The sequence below is a fragment of the Gavia stellata genome, chromosome 10, assembly GCF_030936135.1.
Source record: "Gavia stellata isolate bGavSte3 chromosome 10, bGavSte3.hap2, whole genome shotgun sequence".
Classification (NCBI taxonomy): Eukaryota; Metazoa; Chordata; class Aves; order Gaviiformes; family Gaviidae; genus Gavia; species Gavia stellata.
This window is the reverse complement of record NC_082603.1, coordinates 23,854,959-23,880,485: the sequence shown is the minus strand read 5'-3', so window position 1 is coordinate 23,880,485 and position 25,527 is coordinate 23,854,959. Positions and strand designations below refer to the sequence as shown.

Genomic DNA, 25,527 nt, shown 5'->3' with positions numbered 1-25,527 from the left:
GCTCCCCTACACACATTGGCAATTAGATCATAATTGTAATATTTGCATATTCATAACAGCTGAAATTAATCGCATTTGCATAATGGTAATGAAAGGGACTTCATTAATTACTGCTTTTTTCTGGGGATTTTGCATATAAATGGGTTCCATTAGGCAGGTTGAGCTGTGGCGGGTGCAGGGGTGGGATGGGAGCCGTGTCACCCGACTGGGATGGAGCTGCAAGGACCAGTGGCACCGCTGCCACCCGGCCTGCCCTGCTCCACTGTGCCCTGCAGATGGGCTCAGCCGTGGCACGGGGGTTTGGCTGGTGGCTTCCTGCCTGTGCCCAGACCTGGTGGCTTCCCCTTGCCCTGCTCACCCCACACCTGCCCCAGGGTTGTGGGTGGAAGAAAAGATGGTCACTGGGGCTTCTGCGACACTGGGTTCATCTTGCTCAGGGTGTCAGTGAGGCCATGGGGGGCATGCATGGGGACGTCCCCTGCAGGGACATCATCCTGCTCCGTGCATGCAGTGAGGGTGACTGCTGTCACCAGCACCCATGCCTGGGGTTCCCCGATGTATAGGTAGAGCTGGGCTGGCCACTTATGGCAGCCAGGGAACCCCCGCTCCTGCCCCGGGATGATGTTAAAGGCAGCAATGCCTGGGAAGGACTGGGCAGCGGGGTCAGCGAGTGCGAGCAGGTGGCCTCCTGCTGCGTCATCTGTCACCGCTGGGCCCTTCCCAGGGGGATGCACCAGTTCCGAGCCCCACAGCATGGTCCCAGCCTGCCCTGCTCCCGGCCCAGCATGGCTCCTTCCTGGGAGGGAGGGAGCGGCTGGCAGAGGAGCAGGCAGGTGGGAGCAGGGCTTTGCTGGGACAGCCACAGCCTCTCATGTGCCAGCACCAGGCAGGAGCGATGTCCCAGCGACTCCGGACACGGCATGAGCCCGCTCGGAACCGGCAGTCACCTGGCACCATTCTGTCATCCCTGTCCCATTGCTCTGCCTCTCCTCCGGGGCAGCTCATGGTGCCTGGGGAGCTCTGCCTGGCAGCTGTCACTGTCCCCAGGGCTGCCGCTAAACCGCTGTCTGGAAAAGCCCCAGACCTCCTGGTTGCAAGGGTTGGTGAAAGAGGAGGCGAGAGCTGCCCATAGCCCAGGGAAATGGGAAAGCCGGGAGCAGCAAGTGCGAGTTGGCAGTCGGCAAATGCCAGTGAGAAAAGTCTCAATGAAGCTCTGGGTGGCTGATGGAGTCACAGGGAGCAGGGATACTGACTGAAGCAAAAAGAGAGAAACCCAACTCCAAGCAACAGCTCAGTCTGGAGGCAGGAGAAAGACAAGGAAGCTGCGGCTTCAGCATCCCTCTGTCCGTCCTCAGAGGGTGAACACCTTCCTCTGCCTCCCAGCCCAGTCTCCCCACCTGTGTGCACGGCCGGTTCAACTCCATGTCTGCCGGTGCCAATGTTAGCTGGAATAATAAACACACACCACGTTTGGGGGAACTGGCTCCAAACAGGTGCCAGGAGGTGCTGGGTTTCGATTTGGTCCCAGGCACGCGCTGCGGTGGGGACAGCCCTGCCCTCACTGGGAGGATGCTCCAGCCACAGGACACCTCTGCTCCGCTCTGGCCAGGGAGATGCTTCCCTGGGAGACGGAGCTCGTTGCCTCCTTATTGATGGCTCCTTCCCTCCCGCATGGCTGGGGAAGAGGCCTGCAGAATAAATCAGTGCAAGAGACAGATTACGGCAGCTAAAGACTCCAAATGAGATGATAATTGCCGTGGTAATGACAGCGAAGACCTGATGCTGCCGATAAGAAAACATCTCCGCTGCTCTTGGCTGGTGCCCGGCCAGGGGGTTGGCATGGGCGCATGGCTGGGGATGTCCCCAGGGACACCGTGGCCAGGCAGCACTGCCTTCCCTGTGCTCACGGCAGGGTCTGGGTGCCCATAGCAGGCGCTGGTCCCCCCCGCAGCCCTGCAGCTGCAGGGATGGGAATGCTGGGGGCCGGGCAAGGGCGCGAGGCGGGCAGCGCTGGCGGGGCCTTTTGTCTGGTTCTCTTGCCGGCTGCCTGTCAGCTCTAATTAGGCAAACTTCTGTATTCATTGCAAGCCCAGCCAGCGGAGAATTCCACAACTGAATTTTAATGCCCTAAAAACACATTACAATCAGCTTGATTAATTAAGAGATGGCTTAACATAGTGACCGGGCTGCAGAGGGCTGTACTGGGGAGGGGTGCCATGTGGTCTGGCTCCTGCACCCCACAGCATGGGGCACAGGGCTGGAGTGTGACAGGGCTGGCAGAGCTGGGGCTGGTCCCTGAGCCCTTCGGGGCTTTGGGAGAGGGTGGGAGCCAGGGCCAGACTGTGCCCCGGGGGTGCCACGCTGCATGGGTCCCTGCTCCCCCAGCCAGGGAAGGGCTGAGCCCAGGCCTCGGGTAGCTTTGCAGCCCCGGCTCAGCCGGGCAGGCAGCGGTGGGACCATCCCCTTCCCTCCCCGCGCCTCACTCTCCCCATCAGTGTGGCCATCAGGGCCCTCCTGAGTGCCGGTTCCCCGAGTCCCCACCACATCCCCACTCTGGGCGCAGGGGCTGACACTGTGCTGTACCATGCCATGAGTGGGGCACTCCTGGGGGGACCCTGCTTGCTTTTATTTGCGAGTGAGGACGAGCTGGAAGGCTCCTGTTAACTTGTCTCTGCAGCGATTTCCCGGGGCACCGGCCATGCTGCCTAACAGGCTGCCACCTCCCGCAAGCCAGCTCTGCCCCTGCTCCCCAGGCCACCGCTTGCCGTGACCATGCCCAGCCCAGCCCAGATTGTGTCCCCACAGGTGCCGCTGCTCAGGGTGGCCTTGCCAGCCCAGCTGGGCGCCACGGGCTTAAGCATCCTGGGGGGGACCCTTCCCATGCATCCTGCCGCAGGTGTCGGGCAGTGGGAGCGATCCCCGCAGAGCCTTGCTGGGCTGAATTGCACCGGGCACCTCTGGTCAGGGGGATGGTTTAGCCAAAGCCCATCCTGCCACAGCGTAATGAATAGTAAAGGGAAGAATCCATAACCATGGTGTAAAGGAGAGGTTGCAACCAGCAAGACATAAATCAGAGGGAAAGTGATAAAGGGAGACTCTCGCCAGGAGGGGCCGGCACCGAAGGGAGGGATGGCAACAGCATCGTAAGGCCAAACAAAATCCTGGCAAGGCGATAAATCCCGCAGCCGCTGGAGCTGCTCGAGCACTAATGATCATGCAAAAACACCAGCCACGTTTAACAAATATTTCTGCTCTGTTTTTGGAGAGAAGGGGGACGACATGCTTGAATCATACAAGAGTGATGAAGCCGTCTATTAATTACTGCTGGGAATGTTAAACAACATCTGCCAGCTCAGCGGGCCCAGTCACCGCCCGCCCCAGCCTCCTCCAAGAGCTGGAGCAGAATTTGGCCTCCTCATTAATGTCTGGTAAGATCTTGGAATAGCAAGAAAATCCCAGCTGGCTGATGAAGAGCCCACCCGCACCAGGAGCTGTGGGGACGTGGGGGTGCTTGGTCCTCACCTCCTCCTCTTGGCTCTGCTGGGATTTATAATCACCTTCCCATCCGGTTTGATCCTCCCTGATGAAGAATAGTTATAAACTGCAAAGGTTGGGCATTTGTTTCCTATAATATGATGTATAGATTTTCTTTTACCTGAGTGGTTTTGGAGACTGAAAGAAAGGGAGGCCTGAGAGGGGCAATGTGCTCGTTAAGGCATCCCGCAGAAATCTTTGTCACAGCTTTGGGAGGGGCTGGCGTCTTTTCCTGCATCTCCCACATGCTGCCCCATTCCTGGGACCAGAGAGATGGAGGGGACGGAGGGGTGGAGGTGATGAGATATGGAGGGGATGGAGGGGATGAGGGATGGAGGGATGGAGAGGATGGAGGGAGAGGAGCAGCAGGAGGAAGAGGAGGAGGAAGAAGAAAAAGAAGAGGAGGAGGAGGAGAAGGAGGCTCTCACCAGGAGGAGAGGACCCCACAGGACCATGATAAGCCCCAGCTACAGCACAGCCCTGCGGCACCCCATCATTAGCCATTTGTGACCCAGGCAGGTCCTTCATTTCGGGAGGGGGAAACAGTCTGAGAAGCAAAGGTGGCTGCGAAGGGCACAGCAGACTTTGACGGTGGTAAAGCAGGCGGCTCAGCAGCAGAAAGACGCTAATTAACAAATTATCTCTGCACAGTACGCACGGACTGTGGTAAGCGGAGAAGGACCTGGTGGAGTGATGGATCCCACCAAGGAGTCCCCAGCAGGCACCAGGGCTGGCGCATCCCTTTGGTGCCAGGTCCCTGAGCCAAACCCCCAGCAGTGCCCAGAGCTGTGAAAACAGGGAGGTCCAAGAAATTTGGGTGGGATTCTGGGCAGGGAGATACACATGCAGCCGGCCAGGTCGCACTGCTCAGTAAAGCCTGCCCCAACACGGCTGGAGGAGCGGGGAGCTGGGAGGGACACCCTGGCAGGGGCTGGGGGTGACGGGGCAGGGGCCATGGCCATCACAGGGACACACTGGCCTTGGGGACACAGGCGGGGATGGGGGGGCTGTGTTGGTCCTGGGTGCTGCTGGAGAGGCTTTTCATCTCTTGGTCCCTTCACACCCAAAGGGGTGGGTTTGGGGAAGACCACCTTTGGTGAAAAATCATGAGATTTAATACAAGCAAAGCTCTTGCAGCTGCCTCCATGAGATGCTGGGTCACACATGGATTATTTTTCCCAGCCTTTTTCTCCACATAAAAAGGCTAGAATTTACTCGCCCATAAAAGCCAAAACCCAAACATGGTTGCAAAATATTGGGGTGCTTTAGAGCAAAGAAGAAAGCCCAGGGAGGAAGGGATGCCGCGGGTGCCCTCTCCTAGCTCCAGCCCTGGATCGCCTCGCATAGCTGCAGGGTGCAGGGGGAGCGGGGAGAGGTCTGTGGGTGCCCAGGAGGGACAGGGGTGACACACCTGGGTGGGACAGTGCCACCCAGCCCCCCCACCCACAGCACCTCGGCCCACCCGGCCCCCAGGGTGCCAGCCGAGCTGCCTGGGAGCCGGGGGACAGGTAGTTAAAATAAAGAAGTGTCAATTTAAATTAAAACATATTTCATAAAGAGGGAGAGAGATAAAATCTTCCCCGCAGCACAAGATGGGGGATTTATGGGGTACTGGGAGGACTGGTGCCCCCCACTGCAGTGGGCTCTGGGGGGCCTTGCTTGGCTGTTGCTGCTGGCACTGCGGGGCACCCCAAGGCACCATGCCCGGGCGTGGGGACCACCCGCTGCCTCCCCACCCTGGCGTGTGGGGAGCCAGGTCTGCACTGAAATGTCAGCTTGCTAGCGTGCGGGAGCTGTTTTTTCTTTGGGCCAATAAAACTCCCATGCGGCAGCAGGGATGCTCGGCACCCAGCTGCCCTCCCACGCCAGCGCCCCACTGGGTCCCCTCCCCGCCTCCCTGGGGGGACACAGGGGTTGGTCTGACCCCGTGCTCATGCCAGCCCCCCCAAACAGCAGGTGTTGGGTGCAGGCCCCAGTGCCGGCGTGGCACACTGCTCCAGAGCCGCAAGTAGCACAGCAGGGAGTAAATCCACTGCGCCCTGTCAAGGTAAAGTGACAAAACACCAGCCTGCAATGCAGGAACCGCAGTTATAACAAGAGAAAATCAATGCGATATATTACCAGAGATATAAAGACACCATTAATGCTTCAGCGTGGAGCCCAGCAGCTTCACTTGCCAGCGGCAGGGCAGGTTTGCTGTGAGGGCTCCCCACATGGCCGTCTCGCTGCCCAGGTCAGCTGCATGCTGGGGCTCAGCTGTGTGTTTATTCGCTGTCCCCCAGCAAAGCTCTCCTGCTCCCACTCGCTGCCTCCTGGGCTTTGTCCCTGCCCAGGGCCCAGCCTCCAGCCGGGGATGTTGGCAGGACTGCCGGGGCTGGAGTGGCACATGGCCTCGGCGGGCACCTTTCCAGTCCCAAGGTGCAAGAACCCGGCAAGGCTGCACCCTTGGGCCAGGCAGGTGCCACCCTTTGTTATGGGGGTCCTTGTGCCCATGCAGCTCTGCCACCCACCCGCCCACCGCTGCTGAGCCCAGTGCACTCCAGGCACCTCCTGGGCGCGATTGAAAAGGATGACAACCCCCACGCGCCATAGAGCGAGGCTGCAGAAGGACATGTGGAAGGTGCAGCGCTCCCCTGGCACAGCAGCTGGGGACAAGGAGCAGTCCGTGTGCTGGGGACATGTGTGCTGGGGACGTGCGTGCTGGGGACATGGATGCCACCCCCCGCACAGCTGTCAATCGCTGGGGAGAACTTGGATTATTACTAAGAAGTTGAGTCAAGCTTCTTCTAATTGATTAATCAATAGCCTTAATTGAGTTGAGACTCTTCAGTGGATAGCTTTGCCGCAGCTTTCCCCTTTGCTGGCACTGCCCTGACCTCCCACCAAAAACCTCTCGCTGTGGCTGGCCTCCGCCGAGGCGGCGCTGCCGCTGGGCTCTCCCAAAGCACCGTGAATTCCTGGGGCTGGCAGCGGGCCACGGGGCTGGGGGCTGTGGAGGGTTCTGCCATGGCCATGGAGGATCCAGAGTATGCTGGGCTCCCCGGGTGCAGGCAGGCAGGTGAGAGCCACCAGGAACAGGCTCAGCAGAAGGGGCTGCAAAATGTCCGTGGCTCACGGTGCCACCTCTGCAGCCACGGCACAGCCCCGGGGCAGCCATGGGCTGGACAGGACACCCACCCTGCCCCGGCAGCCTGCGAGCTGTGCCTGGAGGTGCACAGGGGACAGGGACCAGGGACGTGGGGCTGGTCAGAGGCACCACAGAGGTCGGACTCCCGCACACCGGAGCCACAGCTCTGCAGAAGTGGAAATGAACATTTTATGGTAAAATATGCAGAGCATGGGACAAAAGAGAGAGCCTTTCTCGCATAATGAGACACTGTTAGAGACAAGCTCCCCAGGAAACCAATTAACACGGCGCTTTGTGTATGTCAGGCCAACACCTGGAAAAAACACCTTTCCCAGGGAGGACGCCAGCCGTGCCGTGCGACGGCCGCCCCCAGCACGCCCCTGTCCCGCAGCCCCTCCGGCGAAGACAGCAACTCCACCTGTCACAGGCAGCATGGGGCCGGCTCTGCCTGCTGCAGCGCGGCGTGGGGCCGCTGACCCACACGGGCCCCGTGGCTCTGCGCACCGGCATGGCCGCGGGCACATGCCGGAGCCATCGCTGCGCTGCACACTCAGAGGGCAGAGCGCTACAGGTGTTGCAGCCGCGAGCTGCTGGGGAGAGGCTGCGCTCCAGCACTGCCCCAGCTGACGGCGGCTCGCTCGCGCCCGGGGCCCCCCCACAGCAGCCCCACGGGTGGCTCATCGCCGCCCACAGCCGCGGCTGCCCACGCCGGAGGCAGCGGCCGCGCTGCCCGGGCACCACCCGCCACGCGGCGGCGCGGGAGGGCCCCGCCCCGGCCCCGCCCCTACCGTCCCTGGCCCCGCCCCGCCGCCCGCCATGTCGCTCCGCTTCTCCGCCAACCTCTCGTGGCTGTTTCCGGAGCTCCCGGCGCTGCCGGCGCGGCTGGAGGCGGCGGCGGCCGCCGGGTTCGTGGCGGCGGAGGCGGCCTGGCCGGCGGGCTGCCCGGCCCAGGCGCTGCGGACCGCGGCGGAGCGTGCGGGCGTGCGGATCGTCCTCCTCAACACCCCGCCCGGTACCGCCGCGTCCCCCCGGGCGGCGTGGGTGGGGGGCGCAGGGTGCCCCGGTGCCGCTGACCGCCCCGCCTCTCTCTTCTAGGGGACCAGGAGGCGGGCGAGATGGGGCTGGCAGCCGTGCCCGGGCGCCAGGCTGCCTTCCGCCAGGGCCTGGCCGCGGCGGTGCAGTACGCCAAGGCGGTGCGCTGCCCCAGGTAGGTGCGAGGCAGGACCCCGCCCCTGCGGTGCCTCGGCAGCGGGTCCCCGACCCCGGCGGCACCGCAGCACCGGTCCGCCGCCCTCCTGCTCCAGCTCTTCTTCTGCGCGGGGCTCACCCTTTGCACTGCTGTGCCTCCAGCCCGCCGGGTCGCAGAGCCTCTCCTGGGCAGCGGCTCCCTGCGCGGTTGCGTCGGGCGGGAGCCAGCTCGTTGCAGACGCCTGCGTGCGGGGCCACGGCCTCAGTGTGCTTGCTGGGAGCTGACCCAAAGCTGGCATGCGCTCTTGTTCAAGCCTGCCAGGGGCGGTGGCTCTCGTCCCCACCTCCGCACAACAGTGCCCCTGATAATCCTCTCTTTTTCCTCCCCAGTTATACCAGTCGTTTCTCCAGGGACACCACAACAGTTGCTTTATTGAAGGCCACACTCAGCACAGCACAGCACAGCACAGCAGAGATACAATTAGCCTGGCACAACCCCCTTCAGAAAACCAACGTGGCCCTTTTACTCCATTTACTTTGCATCATTCTTTCCCTGGGAAATGCAGCCCAAAGCCCTGCAGAGGGCATGAGCCAGGCAGGCCAGGGGTTGCCCAGACCCATTTATGTTCTCTGGTAATGGGCAGATTGAAAAGGTTTTTGTTTCCACTGTACGCCTTCCCCAAACGGTTGCTGAAGAGCCTTGCTCTTGCCCAGCCATTGAGCTCTGCACGCAGCCTGGTGTAGCCCAGCACTGGCCACTGTCCCCTCCCTGCTCTAAGCCAGCAAGTGGTGAGACAAGGCATCCAACCTGCCCCGGCAGAGGCAGCACGCCTGCTGCCCATTGTGCTGGCCTCGGCAGCCCCAGGAGCGAGACCCCAAGAAAGCTCCAGCCTTGGGGTGGAAGAGCAGGAGGCAGCTGGCAAAAGAGGGCAGAATCGAAGTCTGCGAGTTGTCAGGCAAAACGTTCAAAGATGTTCCTCTGCATACTGAGGTGGGATGGTGCAGGTTTCTGTCCCTGCAGCTCGCTGGTACCGGTCATGCATCCTGCATGGGAGGTGGCTCCTCTTACCCGCCTTCTGTGTCTGCTCTCCCAGCCTGGCCCCGTTTTCCATCAGCCCAGGAAGGTGTATTAGTTCCGATGAGCTGCTTGGAGACTGGAGCTGCTGCCTGTGGCTGATCTCTCTGTGTCTGCAGGATCCACCTGATGGCTGGGCGGGTTCCCCTAGGCGCAGACCGGGCAGCAGTGGCAGGCGAGATGGAAGCCACCTTAATTGAGAATCTCAGATACGCTGCTGACCTCCTGGCCCAGGTAAGCGGGGAACAGGCCCTGCTCTAGTCAGTGCAGCTCTTAGGGTACTGAGGTTGGAGAATCTCCCAGCAGCCTGGCATGGGGAGGAAGTGCTCCCTGCTGCAGAGGTGACAGGGTGCTCCACAGGGTGACATTACTGTGTTACAGGAAGACATGATCGGACTGGTGGAGCCTATTAACAGCCGCATCACTGACCCTCGCTACTTTCTGAACACCCCGCACCAAGGTAAGGCAGACATCTCTCCCCAAAGTCTCCTTCAGGGGAGCAGAAGGATCCACAAAGTCTGAAAAGCAGGAGGTTGCCTCACCTGCAGGGAGATGCTGAGGGAGCCCAGCTGATGAATGGGGGTCTGAGGGCTTCACCATGAAGCTTCCAGCCTGGGGGTGATGGTCTCCCATTTCTTGCACCCTTAGCTGCTGCCATCCTGGAGAAGGTGGGACGGTCCAACCTGAAGCTGCAGCTGGTGAGTCAGCACTGAAGATCTCCAGGGTCCACCCTCCACCAGGAAACCTTGCACAGGCCCACAGGGGAGTCCCAGGGGCTGTGGGCTTGTTATCCCCTCCTGGGGACATGGGGAGGGACAGGGACTGTAGCACAGCCATCCTTGACTGCTCTCTGCTGAACAGCTGCACCACCCCTCTCCTCTCTCTCCCACAGGACCTCTTTCACTGCCAGATCATGGATGGCAATTTGTCACGCAACCTGGAGACATACTTCCCACTCATTGGTAACACCCTGCACCCAAACTGCCTCCTCTGTGGCCATGGGGCAGGAGTGGCTTTGAGATGGAGCCCTACTGCCCCACGCCCTGCTGTGGCTGGCTGGGGGCAAGGGTGTGCCCTTGAGTCACCTTGTCCCATGCCTGGAGAAGGCTGCAGGCAGGGCTGCCTCGGGCAGGGGTGCCTTGGGCAGCATCTCCCATCCCCTCCCTAGGTCATATCCAGATTGCGCAGGTGCCAGGGCGGCATGAGCCCGACAGCCCTGGGGAGTTGAACTTCCCCTACCTCTTTCAGCTCCTGGAGTCCCTCGGCTACACTGGCTATGTGGGGTGCGAGTATGCTCCAAAAGGTGAGTGAGCCTGTGGGTGGTCCGAGCCCCACTGGCAGGTCCCAGCATGGACCAGTTGGCTGGGGACTGTGCAAAGAGAGGCGTGTCCTGGGGGGTGGCAGGCAGTAGGGATCAGCATCCCTACCTGGGGATGAGAGTGCTGCCCAGAACAGCAGCTGCTCCAGCTTGCCTGGGGGTCCCAGCAGGAGACTGTGTCTGTCACTGCAGGAGACACCCTGGAAGGTCTGGGCTGGCTGCGGTCGTTCTGGGAGAGCCGAGGCCTTGCAGGTGGGAGCGGCAAGGCAGCAGAGTAAAACAAGGAAAACACTGGAATAAAAGTCAAAGCAATGGCTTAACAGAGGAGCATGTCTTGTCTTCTCTATGACTTGGGGCAAAGTTAGGAGTATCTATGTCCTATTTACCTTCCCCAGGCCCTGCTGGGCCAGCCCAAGCAGTTGGACCCTCATCTACTCAAGCACCATCTGCAGCGTGTCATATTTGGGGAAGGCTTGGGCATCACTGTAGGTGACTTGAGGTACACAGGAGCACCTTCACCTCCAGGCTGCAGAGGTGTCCAGGGGGAGGTTTCCAGTCCCCCCTGCTGAGGGGAACATTCACTCCTTGCGAAGGGTGCAACTTTTCCCAGTCCAGCTGGTGCCTGGAGTTGTGGGAAGAGGGCTCTGGGCTGCCAAGTCCTGCAGTTCTCAAGGCTGCTGCCAACAGGTGGGGAAAATGAAGCGAGCAGCCTTCTTGCAGGCTGCCTGAACCAAGGTAACAGGCTGGGGGGTGCCTGCCCACAGACACTTGGGGCTGACGGCCCTGCTGCTTCTGCTCCAGAGCAAGTATGAGACTCCAGTGCAAACCCAGCCAGCCCTGCAGCCAGGGTTGCCTCTGCATCCCCTACGGGAGGCTTTCCACATCCTAGCCTACGGCACATGAGCGGGGATCTGGTTCAGTTTATTTCACAGATATATCAATGGCTTCAATATACATCCCCATAAAACCTTCCCCCAGTCCAGTTCACCCTTCCTGTCCCATTCTGTGCTCTCCTGGTGAAAGCAAAGGGCCAGAAGTAGGCAGCCTCACTGCCCCAACCCCTGAAATCCCCTGAAGTCTTTCCGCCTAAAGCCAGAGCGCTGTGTGGAGCTGCCCTGGGCAAAAGACGTGCTGTGTGTGCTCCTCCGTGCCTTCCTGGCAGGCAGAACTCACCTGCCACTGCCAAAGCCATGTCCCTGAGAGCTGCTCTGCTTCAGCCAAGCCACAGCAGCCAAGCTCCTGCCCTTGCAGTTCAGTTCAAGGTCATTCAGTATCAAACCCACCAAAAACAGTGCACCAAGAGCCACACCAGCCAGCCAGCAAATGATGGAGGCAGGCTGCCCTCACACATCCCCAGATGCCTCAGTTCAGTACCCATGTGTGCAGCTAGCTAGCAGTGGTGCCTGCAGTGCTGGAGCACAGGTCCCCCACCAGAGGCCTGTTCTTCCCATCGTCACTCATGGCACAGCCACGCCGAGAGGTCCAGTACACGCTCCAGGATGTGGGTGCCAGTGCTAGAGCAGGCCTGTCCAGAGGTTGAAGCAGGCAGTGTTGATAACTGACTCCAGGTGATGGTATGTGGACACAAGCTGTGGCAGAGGGCTCTCGCTGTTCTGGGGCTGCACTGGGAACGGCTCTCGGAAAACCACGGTGAGGCTCTGCTGAGAAGGAAGAGTGGGTCAGGGGACAGGATTCAGACAAGCACTGTGCAGTCCCTAGCCCAGTTGCGCGGGCGCTTCTTTGGTAGTGTCAGGCAGATAGTGGGAGACGTCCTAAAATCCTAATGGCACTAAGCTTGTGCCTCCTCCTGTGACAGAGCATGTTTGAGCCTCCTCCCAATTTTCCTGGTGGAAATCAGGTGCGAGGACTTGCCCACTCCCTCTGTCCCAGTCCCCATGCATCTGCAGTTATACCAACCCCAGCAGCAGCCTCAGGAGAGGAGGGGATCCTACTGCCTCCACAGTAATAGAGGCTTCCAGGGAAATTAGAGGGAAATTTCTTCTAAGGCAAAGAGTAGGAGTGCAACAAATGGGGAAGGGGAGGAAATTAAACGTAGTAACTGCAATCCTAAAAATAAATGGTGGCTGCTCCATTCTCATTAGTGACCCGTACTGACAAGGCAGGGCAAGGGCAGAGGGGAGCAGAGAACAGGGTTCAGAAGAGAAGGCTGCAGGAACTGAAGCAGAAGAAAAACATGAGCGGCTCAGTGCGCCAAGATCAGCATCATGGATGCAAGACATGGGGGACTGGATGTTCTCCAGAGCTGAAACACAGCACATCTAGTAGCCAGCGTCCCCTAACAAACTCAAAGCCGTAAGAACAGCTGTGTAACTGCAAAACAGCAAATGCACCACCATCATTTAAGAGGGAAGAGAAAGCGATTCGTGAGCCTAACTCCAGAAGCATGCACGGCTTTAGAGCAGGCTTAGAGAGAAAGAACCACGTGGAAAATGCAGTTGTGTTACCAAAGTGATGTGCTAATGCTACAGTTCTCTTTGATAAGGTAATATTTCTAGACAAATAAATGTATCTTATCTGAGCTTCAGGAAGGATTTGATGTAGTGCCACATGGGAAATTTAGGTAAGCTGAAAAGATAGGAATTAACGCAAAAATTATAAGGTGAAGATGGTAGTGCTGAAAGGGGAAATAGCAGGCTGGAGAGAGGTTACAAATGGAGTTCCTCCAGGACAGGTTTTGGGACTCACGTTGCCTAGTACTTTAATGAGCCTGGCACAAAGATGAGGAGCATGCTGATAAAATTTGAGGCACTAACACAAAAAAGCATTGGGATAATGCAAAAACAGCCCTAGAGACTTTTGGGAGGCCACAGGAATAGGATGAATGTTAAGAGTGAAACACAAGGTGGTGAGGAACACGAAGGACTTCTATTATAAGATGGGAGTCATTGGGAGAGGTGATGGAGCGTCTCGGTGTATTATATCGATGTCCACAAGATGACACTATGACCAGTGAGACATGACAATGAAAAGGCAATTACCACCCTAGGCTGTACCAAAAGGACAGGGCAGGAACAGAAAAACCTAGTGCAATTGCAGAATGCTCTGCTGAGACTCCTCAGGAATACTGGGTGCAGTCCCGGACACTTGTATTTACAAACACTGACCTGAGCCCTAAAGGGCTCTGAATGACAATGAAGCCATTGGAGAAGTGAAGGCAGGCTTAAGAGCTTGGCTCGCTTAACACAGCAACACGGAGTTAGCAAAAATTCTGCCTTCAGATATGGAGGTGAATCTAGGGGACCAGGGAGGAAGAGGAAGTGAAGCACAGTGAAGAACGGTTTCAGCTCTGAGCTACCACTGGCATGAAGAGGATAGAACTGGCCACGACAAAAGCTCCAGCACAAAATGGGAAGGGCTCTTCACCATCAGGTGGCAGGAGGCACTGTGCAGCCTCCCAGCAGACACCACCTCTTCTGTCTCCTCTACCTGCTTTCAAGATGGAGTGTGATTTATTTACAAAGAGATCAGTTTAGCTGCAGTCTCTGCAAAAGCCTCACTGTGGACTGAAGCATCTTGTAGATCCCTTGCTCTCACATGGAACTCCACTCCCTGTGACCCATCCTGCACCCTGCCTGGGAGCACAGCTGAGAGCAGAGTATTTTTGCCCTCAAGTCCGATGAAGGCCAAGACCCATGCAGGTTTTCTGGGACCCTCACAGTACAGGTCCCCTTCCTTTCTGCCCAGGAAGGAGCAGCCCACAACACTGGTTAACCCCTCCCAGCCAGACCCAGTGTGCTCTGGCTTTGGACTGAATACAGAAGGACTGTCTAGCCTGGATAGAGAGACAGCTGAGAGCTGTTGCAGAAGCAACCCTGTGAAGGAAAAGGGGATCAACTGCTCACTGTTTTCCAATACAAGAACAAAGGGGCATCACATAAAAAAGAGCAGAAGGCGGTTCAAAAACAAGCCAAGGAAGATAGCTCTTCACCTACATTGTAACTGTATCATGGAGCAGCAAGTCAGGAAAAAGCATGGATGCCATAAATTAACCAAAGGAAATACAGCTGCAGAGGGCTATTAAGTAAATGCAAAGGCCACCTATAGCTCAGGACAGGCCTGGGCCACAGTTTGTCAGATGCTGGGACAGTAATTGGGAAAGGCATTAACAAGCTTCTTGACTTGCTCTTATTCTCCCCACGGGCACCTGCCCTTGGCAACTGCTAGATGAATCTAGACAGACTCCCAGCCTGAGCCAATAGAGCTGCTCTTATGTTCCCAAGTTCTTACCGTCTTTCCTGAATGGGAATCGAGAAACACAAGAACAAAGCAATCCGTGAACTTCTGGTTGAGCACAACCTGTCAAAGAGAGCCACAGCACACATTGCAAAGGAGACAGCACAAATCCCAGGACAGGGATACGAACAACACCCATCCAGGGATGTGCTGATGTGCAGGACGAGTGGCATGATAGAGCCGTGAAGGTGCGAGTCTGCCTGGCTCACGTGTGACACTACCAAACCATGTGGCTATACATGGCATGAGGCTCTGGGTGTGAAGTGTCCTGCCTGCCTGGGGGCAGACAAACAGACACTGCTGTACCACAGGAGCACACACCTCACGCTGCACCAGTATCAGAATGGAGAGCAACATCATGACAGTGCCCACATTGTCCTGACTGCACACGCCAGGCTCACACTGCAAGCCACAGCAGGCAGGGGCCCTAGACAGGGGACAGCGGCTGCAGGTGGGCAACGGGCTGTCTCTTACCAGATACTGGGTGCCGGTTTCAGCATTGTGGAAGTGCCGACAGCTCTGGGGAAAGCGGCTCAACAGCACTTTGATGAGGCTCTGGTACCAGGAGACTGTCATGGTGAGGAAGCATCCCTGCGGGCATGGAAAAGGGCTGATTTCAGCCTCCCTCTAGCCATGGCATCAGCAGCCATAATGCTACAGTAGCCTTCAGACACCGAATCAGATGCATCCATCACAGCCCACTGCGGCACACTAACCCAGAGGTATCTACTCTCCATAGATGGGTCCATGCAGCCTCCTCCTTCCCCTGCCAGCTAGGAGCTATGTTCCTGCCTCTATCTTCCCACCAAGCAGAAAGAGATGTGCCCTGCAGGCCCTTCACCCACTCCCCCACTCCCTCCCCAGAGCAGGACTGTGACTGCTGTGCACCATCACTCCAGCCTCGCTGCTCACCAGCTGGGGGTCGACATCAGCAATGGATTTCCCATGCACAGCGTCGAGCAGCTCCTCCAGTTCCATCAGTGAGAGCTTGCCCAGCTTCAGCTTGTCAGAAGCCAGAGGCTCCAGGAGGAAGAGACGCTTCCAGAGGTTGTCTCTGCGGCAGTGGCACTTGGCCAGCTGCACCATGCTGCTGAGCTGCTTCTGGGCTGAGGCCACCTCAGAGGCCAGCAAGGGGAAGAGTGGCGAGGTATAGAAGAGCCCAGGCCCCAGTTTGACTTGTGTGCCCCCCGCGTAGAACTCGCTGCTGTCCTCCACGTCCTGCCACAGCTCCCGCTCTGCCGGCTGCTGCCGCCCCAGGCTCATCTCTGGTTCCGCTGCCTCCCATGCTGCCCGGCCCACCACAGGCTCCAGCACTTCCCGCTGCAAGCGTGGCAGCTTCTTGAAGCGTCGCATATCAGCCGTGAGTCGGGGGAAGAGCTCCCGCTGGCTAGTCATGATGACGTAGAAACGCAAGCTGAGAGCAAGGAAATACTTGTGACCTGTGGAAGGGCTGCCCCCTTCTTAGCTGGGCTTCAAATGAATCATGGGTCTCTCTGTCCCTGCCAGTAAGGGTGCTTCTCTGCCCAGACAAGGACAGGTACCACACTGCCCAGTTCCCTGTTAGGATCCTCCCCAGACAGCACCAAAACTTCCCTGTGATGTCCCAGACAGAGCCAGTCCCTCCCAGAGCCCTCCTCCCTAGCCAGGAAGCTTTGGTGTCATGTCTCTGGGCTCCCAATGCTCACCGGAGCATGCGTCTCTCTGCCTCACTCTGCTCCTCAAAGGGTGCTGCACTGTGACACACCAGGAGAGACACATCGAAGTCATCATGATGACGCAGACCTTCAGAGTCCTTGTAGGAGCCCGAGCTGGGAGCAAAAGCACATCAGTATGAAGGAGACCTCACTTTGTTCCCCCAGAGCTCTTGGTCACAACAAAACTATTGGACATGGGGAATTCAACGCAGCAGGATGCCTCAGAAGTGCTACGGGAAATGTCAAATGCATGTGCACACAGGCACAGCAGCCCTGATGGCCATCTCAGAAAAGCTGGGCAGAACTGCTGCCCGGCACCATACAGAACAGTCAACTTTGCTGGCACCTTGGGGCAGTGTTCCCAGGACTGGGGGTTGCCCACCAGTCTCCAGCAGCTCCAGGAACTTGCAGCAGATGCACTCACCTGTTCCAAATAGAGACCAGCGCATATTCGTTCTGCTCTGTCCCTGGTGTCCCCTTCTTGTTGTCACTGCCCATGGCCGGCCGGGCCATGCGCAAAGGTTTCATGTGGTAGGTGTTGGCATGGTCAGCAATGTAGTTGTACAGCTGGTGCGCAGTGATCATGTTGGTGGGCAGGGCCAGCATGCCTAGTGGAGGAGGACACATTGCTATCACAGGAGCCACTCAGTGCCTCTTACCTGGTGTCCTACAAACTACTCTGGGGGACAGAGCTCTAGAGCAACCCGCCTCCTTTCCACAACAGGGCAGCAAGGACTTCCTCTGGAGCTGGGCCCCTCATGTCACCCTCTCCCTGTCATCTCCCTGGGTACTCCCAGGGTGAGGTTTATTTGTAAAGCACTTGGGAACCTTTTGCCAAGTTATGGGCTGGTGATCATCCCCAGACTGATCACATGTTGAGCTACTCACCTTGGAAAACGTGGTTGCGGCCAAATTTGGGGATGTCCGGGTGGTGGGCAATGAAATCCTCCAGGAAACTGGTGAGATGGTAGCCCTGGCGGAGGGTCATGTGGGAACCCAGCAGATACTGGTGGACTATACGCAAGTGGAAGTCATAGCTGAATGAATGCACATGCATGAGGTCCCGCACCTTGTCACACTCCTCCGTGAAGAGCATAGAGAGCTGCAGAGGGACAGGGAGTCAAGGCAGTAATGTTACCAGGCACCTCACACCCTCTAGCAAGGCCCTGCTGACAGCAAGGCATGGCAGAGCCAATGCAGTCACCCCTGCCCCGACACCAGAGCAGGATGCAGCCAAGAAGCTGTGTGCACAGTGCGAATAGCAGACCTGCAGGCCTGGCCCCAAGGGATCCAGCTTGGTGGCTCCTTCCACACTTGAACCCACTCCTGGTCTCCAGCAGCAGGACAGACTGATCAGCACTGCCCCCCCTTTTGGCATGCGGTTCATCCCCCACTTGAGCTGAAAGCCATGTGGCTGTGAAGGAGGACACAGCCTCCTTTCAGCTGAGTGCTGCGCTGCACTGCACTGCCTAGTCCCCGAGTGGGTACAGAACACACCGGGGCTGAAGCCCCAGCAAGTTCTGGATCTACAGGCAAAGACTGACTCCCTAAATGTCCCTCGAGAGCAGGAGGCAGTACAGGGTCCTATGGGGAGTAGTTGGACCCAGAGATGGGCAACAGCAGAGCTGCTAATGCCCTGTGCTCAGTAACTAACAGGGACCCAGGCTGGCTGCTGGCAAGCCAGATCCAGTGGTGGCTGGTGCGTCACAAGCTGTGCTCAAGGAGAGGGCCCATCTAGCACATGGCCATCACCTCTGCCCAACATGCCAGTCCTTCACCAGGGCAGCACCAGCCTTCACACCCGACCCCCCCGACCATGCCCCCAGCACAACTGCAGCTACTGTGCCAGGGGACAGCATTGGTGAAGGCCTCAGCACTGCCCTCATGCCAGGAGCCCACAGTTTTAATGTGTTTTGGCTCTCTGACCCCTTTGGGGAGTTGATCCACACCATAATCCCTTGGTTTAAGAAGGGGCAAGCAGGGAAAACCAGCAGGCAGGAGGCATTGGCACGAACAGGCTGCCCTCACTGTCTGTACCACCCATGCTGCTGCTGCCATGAGCCAGGGGACAACCTGCACAGCCAGGACCAGCCCGGAGAGGAGCCTATAGCTCTGCGCCAGGAAAGGCAGGGCAAAGAGCAAGAAACACAAGGCGCTGCCCCCATGCCAGGACCCAGGGCCCACCCCATCCTCCTCCCAAGCTGGGCTGCCCACAGTGGTATGTACTGCTACAGAAGGCACTGGCACAGGAGGCTAGAGGCAGCTCCCACTGCCAGGTGCTGGGGCAGGAAGGGTGGAAGCACAGCCAGTGGGAGGTTCAGCCCTGCACTGGCAGGTCCTGCCGTGCCCAGCATGGCAGCGAGAAGAGAGGACGTACCGCAGACTCAGAAACGGAGCTGGGTCCCATGCAGCTCTTGCTGCGAGCTCTGGCTGTAAGAGTGCCCTGATGGAGAGAGATGCACAGCCAGTGGGAAGAAGGACAAGGCACTGCCCAGCCCTGTTCCTGCATCCAGCCTGTCCTGCACAGGCCCAGGGTGGGACAAAGGGAGAGAAAGGGCAGAGGAGCCCAACTGCCCCACCTGGAGGAACTCTGGGCTAGCCCCAGCATGTGGGAAGGCTGGCTAGGCCCCTGCAGCAAGCCCCAAGCTTCTCGTCCGCTGTGCCCAGGACCAACACCTCCCACTGCAAAACCAGGCAAAGTCAGCCAGAGAGAGCCTGGATGTTCCCTGCAACACCAGCTGCAGCCTGGTAACCCTGCTCTGTGCACATGCGGGCTTCCCAGGCAAGGTTGAGCAAACCCTCAGGTGAAGCCCCAGCAGGCTCTAAGCTTAGGAGAGACACTGTTGGCATATGTAAGACACAGCCTTGCTACAGAGCCACGTTGGAAAGGAGAATATGGTCATGCACGCCTCGTGCCTGACAGGCTGGGGCTGGCCAGCCTCTAGACAGCCATCCCAGTGCCCTGGGGACAGGCAGGAGACACCCTGACACACCAAAACAGAAGGGAGCAGGCAACCCCATGGTGCTGTAAAGCAAGGCACAGAGGTATCAAGAACCAGGGCTCATGGTGCAGAAAGGGGTGCCCTGGCAAAGGGCAGCCACCCATGTTCACAGATCCCTGTTTCCATTCCATTTCCCTTTTGTTCCAAGGGAAGCAGAGAGCTTCTGGCTTTCTATGCACTGACTTTCCCTGGAATAGTCATCTTTGCCAGAATTGCTCCTATTGCCCTCCAGCCTGCTCTATCTTGCTCCCCAAGCTAGGGCAAACCTCCCACCCCCTTTCACTGCACTCCAGATTTGCTCAAGCAGCAGGCTGTGGAGGGCATGTGGCTGCAAAAGGCTCTGTGTGGTTCTGCTTTTCCAGGAGGAAGGAGCAGAGCTCTCCAGAACTTGCTGCACCTGAAATGCCCACTCTATCACAGAGACCACTGCCTCGCCTAGAAGCAGCCCCTGACCCTGAGGAACACTGGCTGTGCCTGCAAAGCCATTACCTGGGAGTTCACAGACTGGCCCATGGGGATCCGTGAGCACTCCAGTGCGTACTGCTTCACACAGAAGTAATAGCCCTGGAAGAGAGAGCACATGAACACAGCACAGGTCTTGAGCCTCTCCAGGGAAGGAGAACAGTCCCCATGCTTCACCATCTGGGCTGGGTCCCAGGCACTCTTGCTCCATGTTTTGTCTCCCCTCCTGTCTGAACCAAGCTGGCCCAGACAACACATGGCTGAGCACAGAGCACCCTACTTGGTGCCGAGTCCTTCCATCTTTTATTAGCCCCGCTCCAGGCAACTCTCACTGCTCTGAGCCCTGCAGAACCATCCCTAGCTGATCCACAGTCCTGCAGGACCATGGAAGAGGCAGGACAAGAAAGGAAGAATCACATGTCCCTGCTGCACTCCTCCTCATCATTCACTTTGTCACCTCTGAGGACTGTCCCTGAGCCCCCAGAGATCGCACTTTGTTTCTTGTTCTTTCTTACCTGGAAGGCCAACTCCATCAGCACAATCCCACCTGGAAGAGCTCTCTGTAGATGATAGGTGGCAACAGCAGGGCTTGTGCTCTGGGAAGAGAAGGACAAAGCTGGAGAGGCTCTCTGGCACAGGACAGCAGCCCCGACACCAGAGCGCAAGGCTGCCAAGAGGCTCTGTGGCAGAGGTGGAAATAGATGAGCCTCATCAACCGAGAATCCTCCTTGGAGGGAGGAGAGCAGACATGCCAGAGCTGACTGTGAAAAGAATTCTAATAAACCCAATAAACAGCCCTCAAGAGAGCACACCAGGCATACTGCTCCCTTTGCCTCCTGCTTACTCAGGACAGGGTGTCTCTGGAGTTCGAGGACACTGTGAGCTGATGGGTGATGCTGCCCACAAAACCTCACTCCCACCTCTTCCTGCTGAGCACTCCCCAGACCACCACATCTGCCTGACACAGCAGCTATCAGAGGCATCCAGTTTGGACTCAGAGCTTAGCTGCCAGCAAATTCACTTACCCTCTGTTAAGTTGTTCCAGTGGATTGCTCTCTTCTCATTTTAGCTGCAAGGTGGTGTCTTGCCCACAATCCTGTACCAACATCAGCCAAAGGCAGGTGCCAGGAAAGTGTCAGAAAAGGGTGAGCAAATGCTATGTGCTCCCATAATCCCTGGGTGATTTCTTGAGCCACAGATAGTTTCTACCTATCCAGCGACTCAGATGGATTCCTCTTCCAGGTACTTACCTGTTCTCTCCTGTAAGCTCTTGTGTTCACAAAACCCACATAAGCTCTTAGTGTTCACAAAACCTTTTGATAAAGGCCACTGTTACCTGTTGCACAAAGAAACACTCCCTTTTGCTTTGACCCTGGCTCCCAGTACTTTCATTTGATGGTGTCTAGGTGTTGTATTGAGTAAGACAGCAAGGAGTCAATCCCTTTCCAGGCTAGCTGTGATTTGGTAGAGCTCTGTCCTGTCTCTCTCTAGTTGCCACTTCTTTAGAAATGAAGAGCCTCAGCCTGCTCTCACAGTAGAGCCATTCCAGGTTTATCTGATCTCTTCAACTTCAGTATTCATCTCACTTTAACTAAAGATCCTTCTGCCCCAGAACTGCCCTCCACGATAGATGCTAGGGCTTCTCTGACAGCTAAACCTCCAGAATCACACCCAAAAGCAGCTGTCCTGGCCTCAGGTCACCCTGTTCCTCTTCTGAGCCCCCTCCAAGTTGTTGCTGTCCTTTTGAGATTTGCCCTGGTTCCACCCAGTCCCAGGAAGAGGCTGCAGGAAGACACACAGGAAGGCAAGGAGGTCTCATCTGCCCCAACATCCCAAAGATGGTGCTGGTCTAGGCAGACTCTTGTTTTGGCTTCAGTGCTTTCTCTGCCCTCTCACATCCTTTCTGTCTGAAACCAATTCAAAAACCGACCAGAACCGCTCCACTCCACAGCCTGACTTTCATCCCAGTTCCACCCCTCTAACAGACATGCACTCACCTTTGGACTCCCCTCTGCTTTTGGCTTCGTGTAGGAAAAGGACCCTCTCCCCTCCACACCCATTGCTGCCAGAGCTCGGATCCGGCTTGTGCTATTGGAAATGACAGCAGAGAGAGCCTTAAGCAGGGGAGCCAACATCTCCTGTTGTGTCAAACCAGGGCATAGCTCAGTGCGTCAGCCCTTCTCCAACAACAGGGTTCCCAGAATGTCACTGACCTGCGAGTGGTGGGCGAGGGTGGCCGCACCTGGACCAGAATAAAGCCCATGCTCTGCAGGTACTGGATGTATTGCTGCAAGAAGGCATTGCACATCTCCTGCAGCCAGGGCTCCTCCTTCACCTTGCAGGGCAGCGCTTCTGCTGAGTCACAGCTGTGGCTGCGGTCCCTCCCTGAAGCTGTAGAGTCATTTGAGCGGTGGCGCTTCTGGAAGAGAAGATAGTTTCCTAAGAACACCTGCTGTGACTGGCCCCAGCAGATGACACTCGCTGGGACACCACCAGCTGCTCTGGTTGACGAGAGGGCAGATCTCCCTCTGCCAGAGAGCACAAACGGCTGGTTCCTCAAACACTGTCCTAGTGCATTGCCAAAACACAAGATCCAAATTTTACCCAGCCATGGACTGACCTAACAGCACTTCAACAGACTGCAGGAAAAGGTGCCCTGGCAGAAGGGGATAATTCACATCTCCCCCCACAGAATGGCTTCCACAAAGTTTTAGTGGCTCACAACTGGTTCATGCAAGGCTCAACAGAGCTTCAGCTCCTACTGCCATGGTAAGAGTCCAATACCCTTAAGAATCCTGCTGACTTCTCAGGATTTACTAGTAGTTCAGTAGCACTGAATAGGAATAGTGTTTCCTTTTAACCGTTTTCAGTTCTCCTTTTGGTGCCTTGAATAATCCTTGTCTTTGTGCTGTGAGAGACCGAGGTTTCTTTTCTTGATCTCTCTACTTCAAGCCTGTGGCTCTTTTACATATTTTTATCTGCCCTTTCATTCACCTACCCCAGGAGCAGACTCTTTACCTGGGGTCTCTCTGGCTACTCTCTGACCTTCTCCAAGTCTCTCTAGTTCAGTGCCTTTGCCACAAGACGCCTGGTCTCACACTTACTGTCCAGATGAATACATATTGGAGTATTACCCATAATATTAACACCCCTTTCTGCTATACTCTAAACAGTATGCCTTTTGTATGCAACTGTTCATGAATTGAAGAAATCCACTAAGTTGTCTGCTCCGTACAGGCTCTGCAGTTAGTGTACAATACAGGAGGATTTCAAATTTCTCTCCACATTGTGCTCTGTTTTACTGGGAACCAGGTCTCAGCTCCCACAATACCTCTCATTTCATAGGCTACTCAGGTCCCTCTCAAGTTCCTTGCAGTCTTTTTCTGTTCTAACCAATCTGAACAGTCACACAGCATTGCAAAGCTTGGCATCTCAGATGCACTGCGATAAATGATCTGGATATACAGAACCCAATACACAACCTTGAAACCCCTACTGCCAGGCTCTTCAAATTGAATAAACAATTTTCATTTTGCTTTGTTCCAAAAAACAAAGTGAAGTTTTCATTCTGTGATGATACTTTTCCTTTCTCTTATGAGTGCTCAATTTCTGTAGCAACCTCTGTTTAAAGACCCTGTCAGAATCCTTTTGACATTTAGATAAATTACAACAGCCTGTTCTTCCCTTCTGACACACATACAGACTGTGAACAGCCGGCATGGGATCTGGACCAGTTAAGAGTCTGTCAGGTTGCAACCTGCTCAGGATTCAGCTGGTTTGCTTTCAATTGTTCCAGCTATTTGCTGGGTCCAGGCAAGGTTTACCAGGACCGGCTGCTGAATGCATAAAGTGAAGTTTTGCTTCCTCACCAGATCAGTACCAGTCAGCACACTCTGACGGCTTTGCTAGACTCAGCCCTGAATTCCCTGGGTAGAAAACAGAAGCCCAGTGATGGTGAGGCTGCAGGAGAAAGGCTTTGAGGACTCAAGGATTTTCTTAGTCTCCATCTTATAGGGTGCAAGTTCATCCTGTAATGCAGGGGTGAGCTCAAAGCAGCCCTGTCTTGGGAAAAGATTGCAAAGCCATCCTTTGCCTCAGTGCACAAAGCCCAACCCCACTGGCGCTTGCTGACACTCACCTTCCCCTCTACCTTGCCCTGCTGGTCAGTCTGGATCTGCTGCCGGAAGGCTGGGTCAAAGAGCAAGGGGGTAGCACAGTAGTGAACCAGGCGTGAGGACTGCTTCAGGGTCTCCAGGTCTGCCAGCTGCACAGCACAATACAAGATGAACACGGTTACAGCACCCATCCCTCGTCAAGCCTGGGAACAAACTATCGCAACACTGTGCTGCTGCTCAAGTGGGGATCAAACTCTAGAGGGAACCCCCCAGCTTTACAGCCTTTCCAGTTCCGGGCAGCGAGGCCCCATTCCCAAGTCTGGTGCTAGAGCCCAGCAACCCCAGAAGTTCAAGCGGAGAGCCCTGTTCCACTACCAAACACCATCCCCAACATACATCTTGCTCTGAGTTCCAGTGCTCCCCTTTGCCATAGGCAAGCTGGTGCTCCCAGTACACTGTAAGAAGGCCCAGCCTACCGCCCGCCCGCCTGGGCTGCACTCACGCTGATAGGCATGTTGGACTGCGCTGATCTCTGCTGCCAGGTAACAAAGAGATTCTCAATCTTCATCTGCTTCTCCAATTCTGGAGGAAAGAGGGCAGCCGCAAGAGTATCAAGCCAGAGCCCCAAGTATTGCCACTCCCCTTCACTCCCACCCTACTCAGGCCCTAACCCATCCCCTCACAGCACCCTGGCAGGAGCAGCTGAAAACTGTCCCCTCTGCCAGAACTCATTTTCTGCTCTTTCTGAGCTCCTTTTCCAGGAGTGAGATGATTAGGCAGGCTTCTGTGACATCAAGCCCCTTGCTTTACCTTTCCTCTCCATGCTCTTGATTTCCAGGAACTGGGCTCCATGCCGAGACACAGGGTCAAAAGGTCCCAACTCAGGCCCATGGGTTATGCGCTTGACAGTGGTAACATCCCGCAGAGCTTCATCAAAGGGCACCACATCGGGATGGAAGTGCAGAGATGGGAGGCTGCGGGCAGAGCTGCTCAGCCGGCCTTGTTCCTTGCTAGGTGGGGGGCTGGAGCTCCGGATCAGTGCATCCACCTCCAAAGTGGAGTTCAGGAAAGGATTTGGCTCCTAAGCAAGCAGACACAGCCATGAAAGCCTCCTTACTGCCAGCCTTGGAGAAAGGACCCACAAGAACAGAGTAAACCTGATTTTGGCCATCTGCAGATGTATCTGTTGGTCTTCTCCATCACCAGTCCGGCGGAGAGCAGGCATTGACCCAGCATGGCTCTAATGTGCCATGGGAAGCCCATTCCCCAGCCTCCTCCACCCTAAATAATCTAGTCACAGATAAGCAGCTTCTGCTGTTGGCAGCACTTCCCTTTCCACTTCTGGCTGTCTCCAAGGGTACGCAGCAGCAGCCTGGCTGGACACAGCCACAGTTGGACACGTGAGTACCTGGGGACGCCTTGCCAACCAGCACACAAAAGCATAGAAGTGTCTGCAACCTTCATCAGACCCTCAAGCTGCCAAGGACCCTCCTGAAGAGGAAAGGACTGCCCTGCCCAGCAGGGTGCCCTACCTGCTTGCTGTCCTCATGCCATGGTGTGTCCATGAAGCAGTGGTGGTGGAAGAGTCCCAGCTTCTGGCTGAGCAGGCAGTGCACAATGTGGGACCGGGCATTCTGCCACTGCAGCAGGCGAGTAAGTGAGCAGTTCAGGTTGGCCCCCAGGTCTGGGGACCAATTATAGGTGTAGAGTATCAGCTGGAGAGAGAGGAGGGGGAGGGAGGCTGAGGGACAAGCTCAG

General features: G+C 56.7%; 2 protein-coding genes across 2 annotated transcripts in view; one reads left to right on the top strand and one right to left on the bottom strand.

The window, feature by feature from the left end:
* Positions 1-7,477: 7,477 nt before the first annotated feature.
* On the top strand, positions 7,478-10,566 carry HYI (hydroxypyruvate isomerase (putative)). Its single transcript, XM_059822142.1, has 8 exons — positions 7,478-7,673; positions 7,757-7,868; positions 9,044-9,158; positions 9,306-9,384; positions 9,573-9,622; positions 9,817-9,886; positions 10,093-10,227; positions 10,435-10,566. Exons 1-8 carry the CDS (start codon positions 7,478-7,480, stop codon positions 10,518-10,520), a joined length of 843 nt encoding a protein of 280 aa, XP_059678125.1. The 3' UTR covers positions 10,521-10,566.
* Positions 10,567-11,576: 1,010 nt separating this feature from the next.
* The window catches only part of SZT2 (SZT2 subunit of KICSTOR complex), a 59,205-nt gene continuing 45,254 nt past the window's right edge, over positions 11,577-25,527 (bottom strand). Inside the window, exons 59-73 of the mRNA XM_059821612.1 lie at positions 25,302-25,484; positions 24,580-24,850; positions 24,272-24,351; positions 23,793-23,918; positions 21,868-22,073; positions 21,652-21,742; positions 20,170-20,250; positions 19,682-19,756; positions 17,079-17,292; positions 16,615-16,798; positions 16,182-16,304; positions 15,409-15,910; positions 14,971-15,087; positions 14,491-14,559; positions 11,577-11,900 (exon numbers count right to left, since the gene is read on the bottom strand). Of these exons, the coding sequence (XP_059677595.1) occupies positions 11,757-11,900; positions 14,491-14,559; positions 14,971-15,087; positions 15,409-15,910; positions 16,182-16,304; positions 16,615-16,798; positions 17,079-17,292; positions 19,682-19,756; positions 20,170-20,250; positions 21,652-21,742; positions 21,868-22,073; positions 23,793-23,918; positions 24,272-24,351; positions 24,580-24,850; positions 25,302-25,484 (2,466 nt within the window). The 3' untranslated portion in view covers positions 11,577-11,756. The remainder of the gene's footprint in view (positions 11,901-14,490; positions 14,560-14,970; positions 15,088-15,408; positions 15,911-16,181; positions 16,305-16,614; positions 16,799-17,078; positions 17,293-19,681; positions 19,757-20,169; positions 20,251-21,651; positions 21,743-21,867; positions 22,074-23,792; positions 23,919-24,271; positions 24,352-24,579; positions 24,851-25,301; positions 25,485-25,527) is intronic.

Excerpts from the sequence above, each read along its gene's own strand:
- HYI (XM_059822142.1), top strand. The coding sequence starts at position 7,478 with ATGTCGCTCCGCTTCTCCGCCAACCTCTCGTGGCTGTTTCCGGAGCTC. Across the intron at positions 7,674-7,756 it reads CCTCCTCAACACCCCGCCCG|GGGACCAGGAGGCGGGCGAG; the intron begins GTACCGCCGCGT and ends TCTCTCTTCTAG. Across the intron at positions 9,887-10,092 it reads GACATACTTCCCACTCATTG|GTCATATCCAGATTGCGCAG; the intron begins GTAACACCCTGC and ends TCCCCTCCCTAG.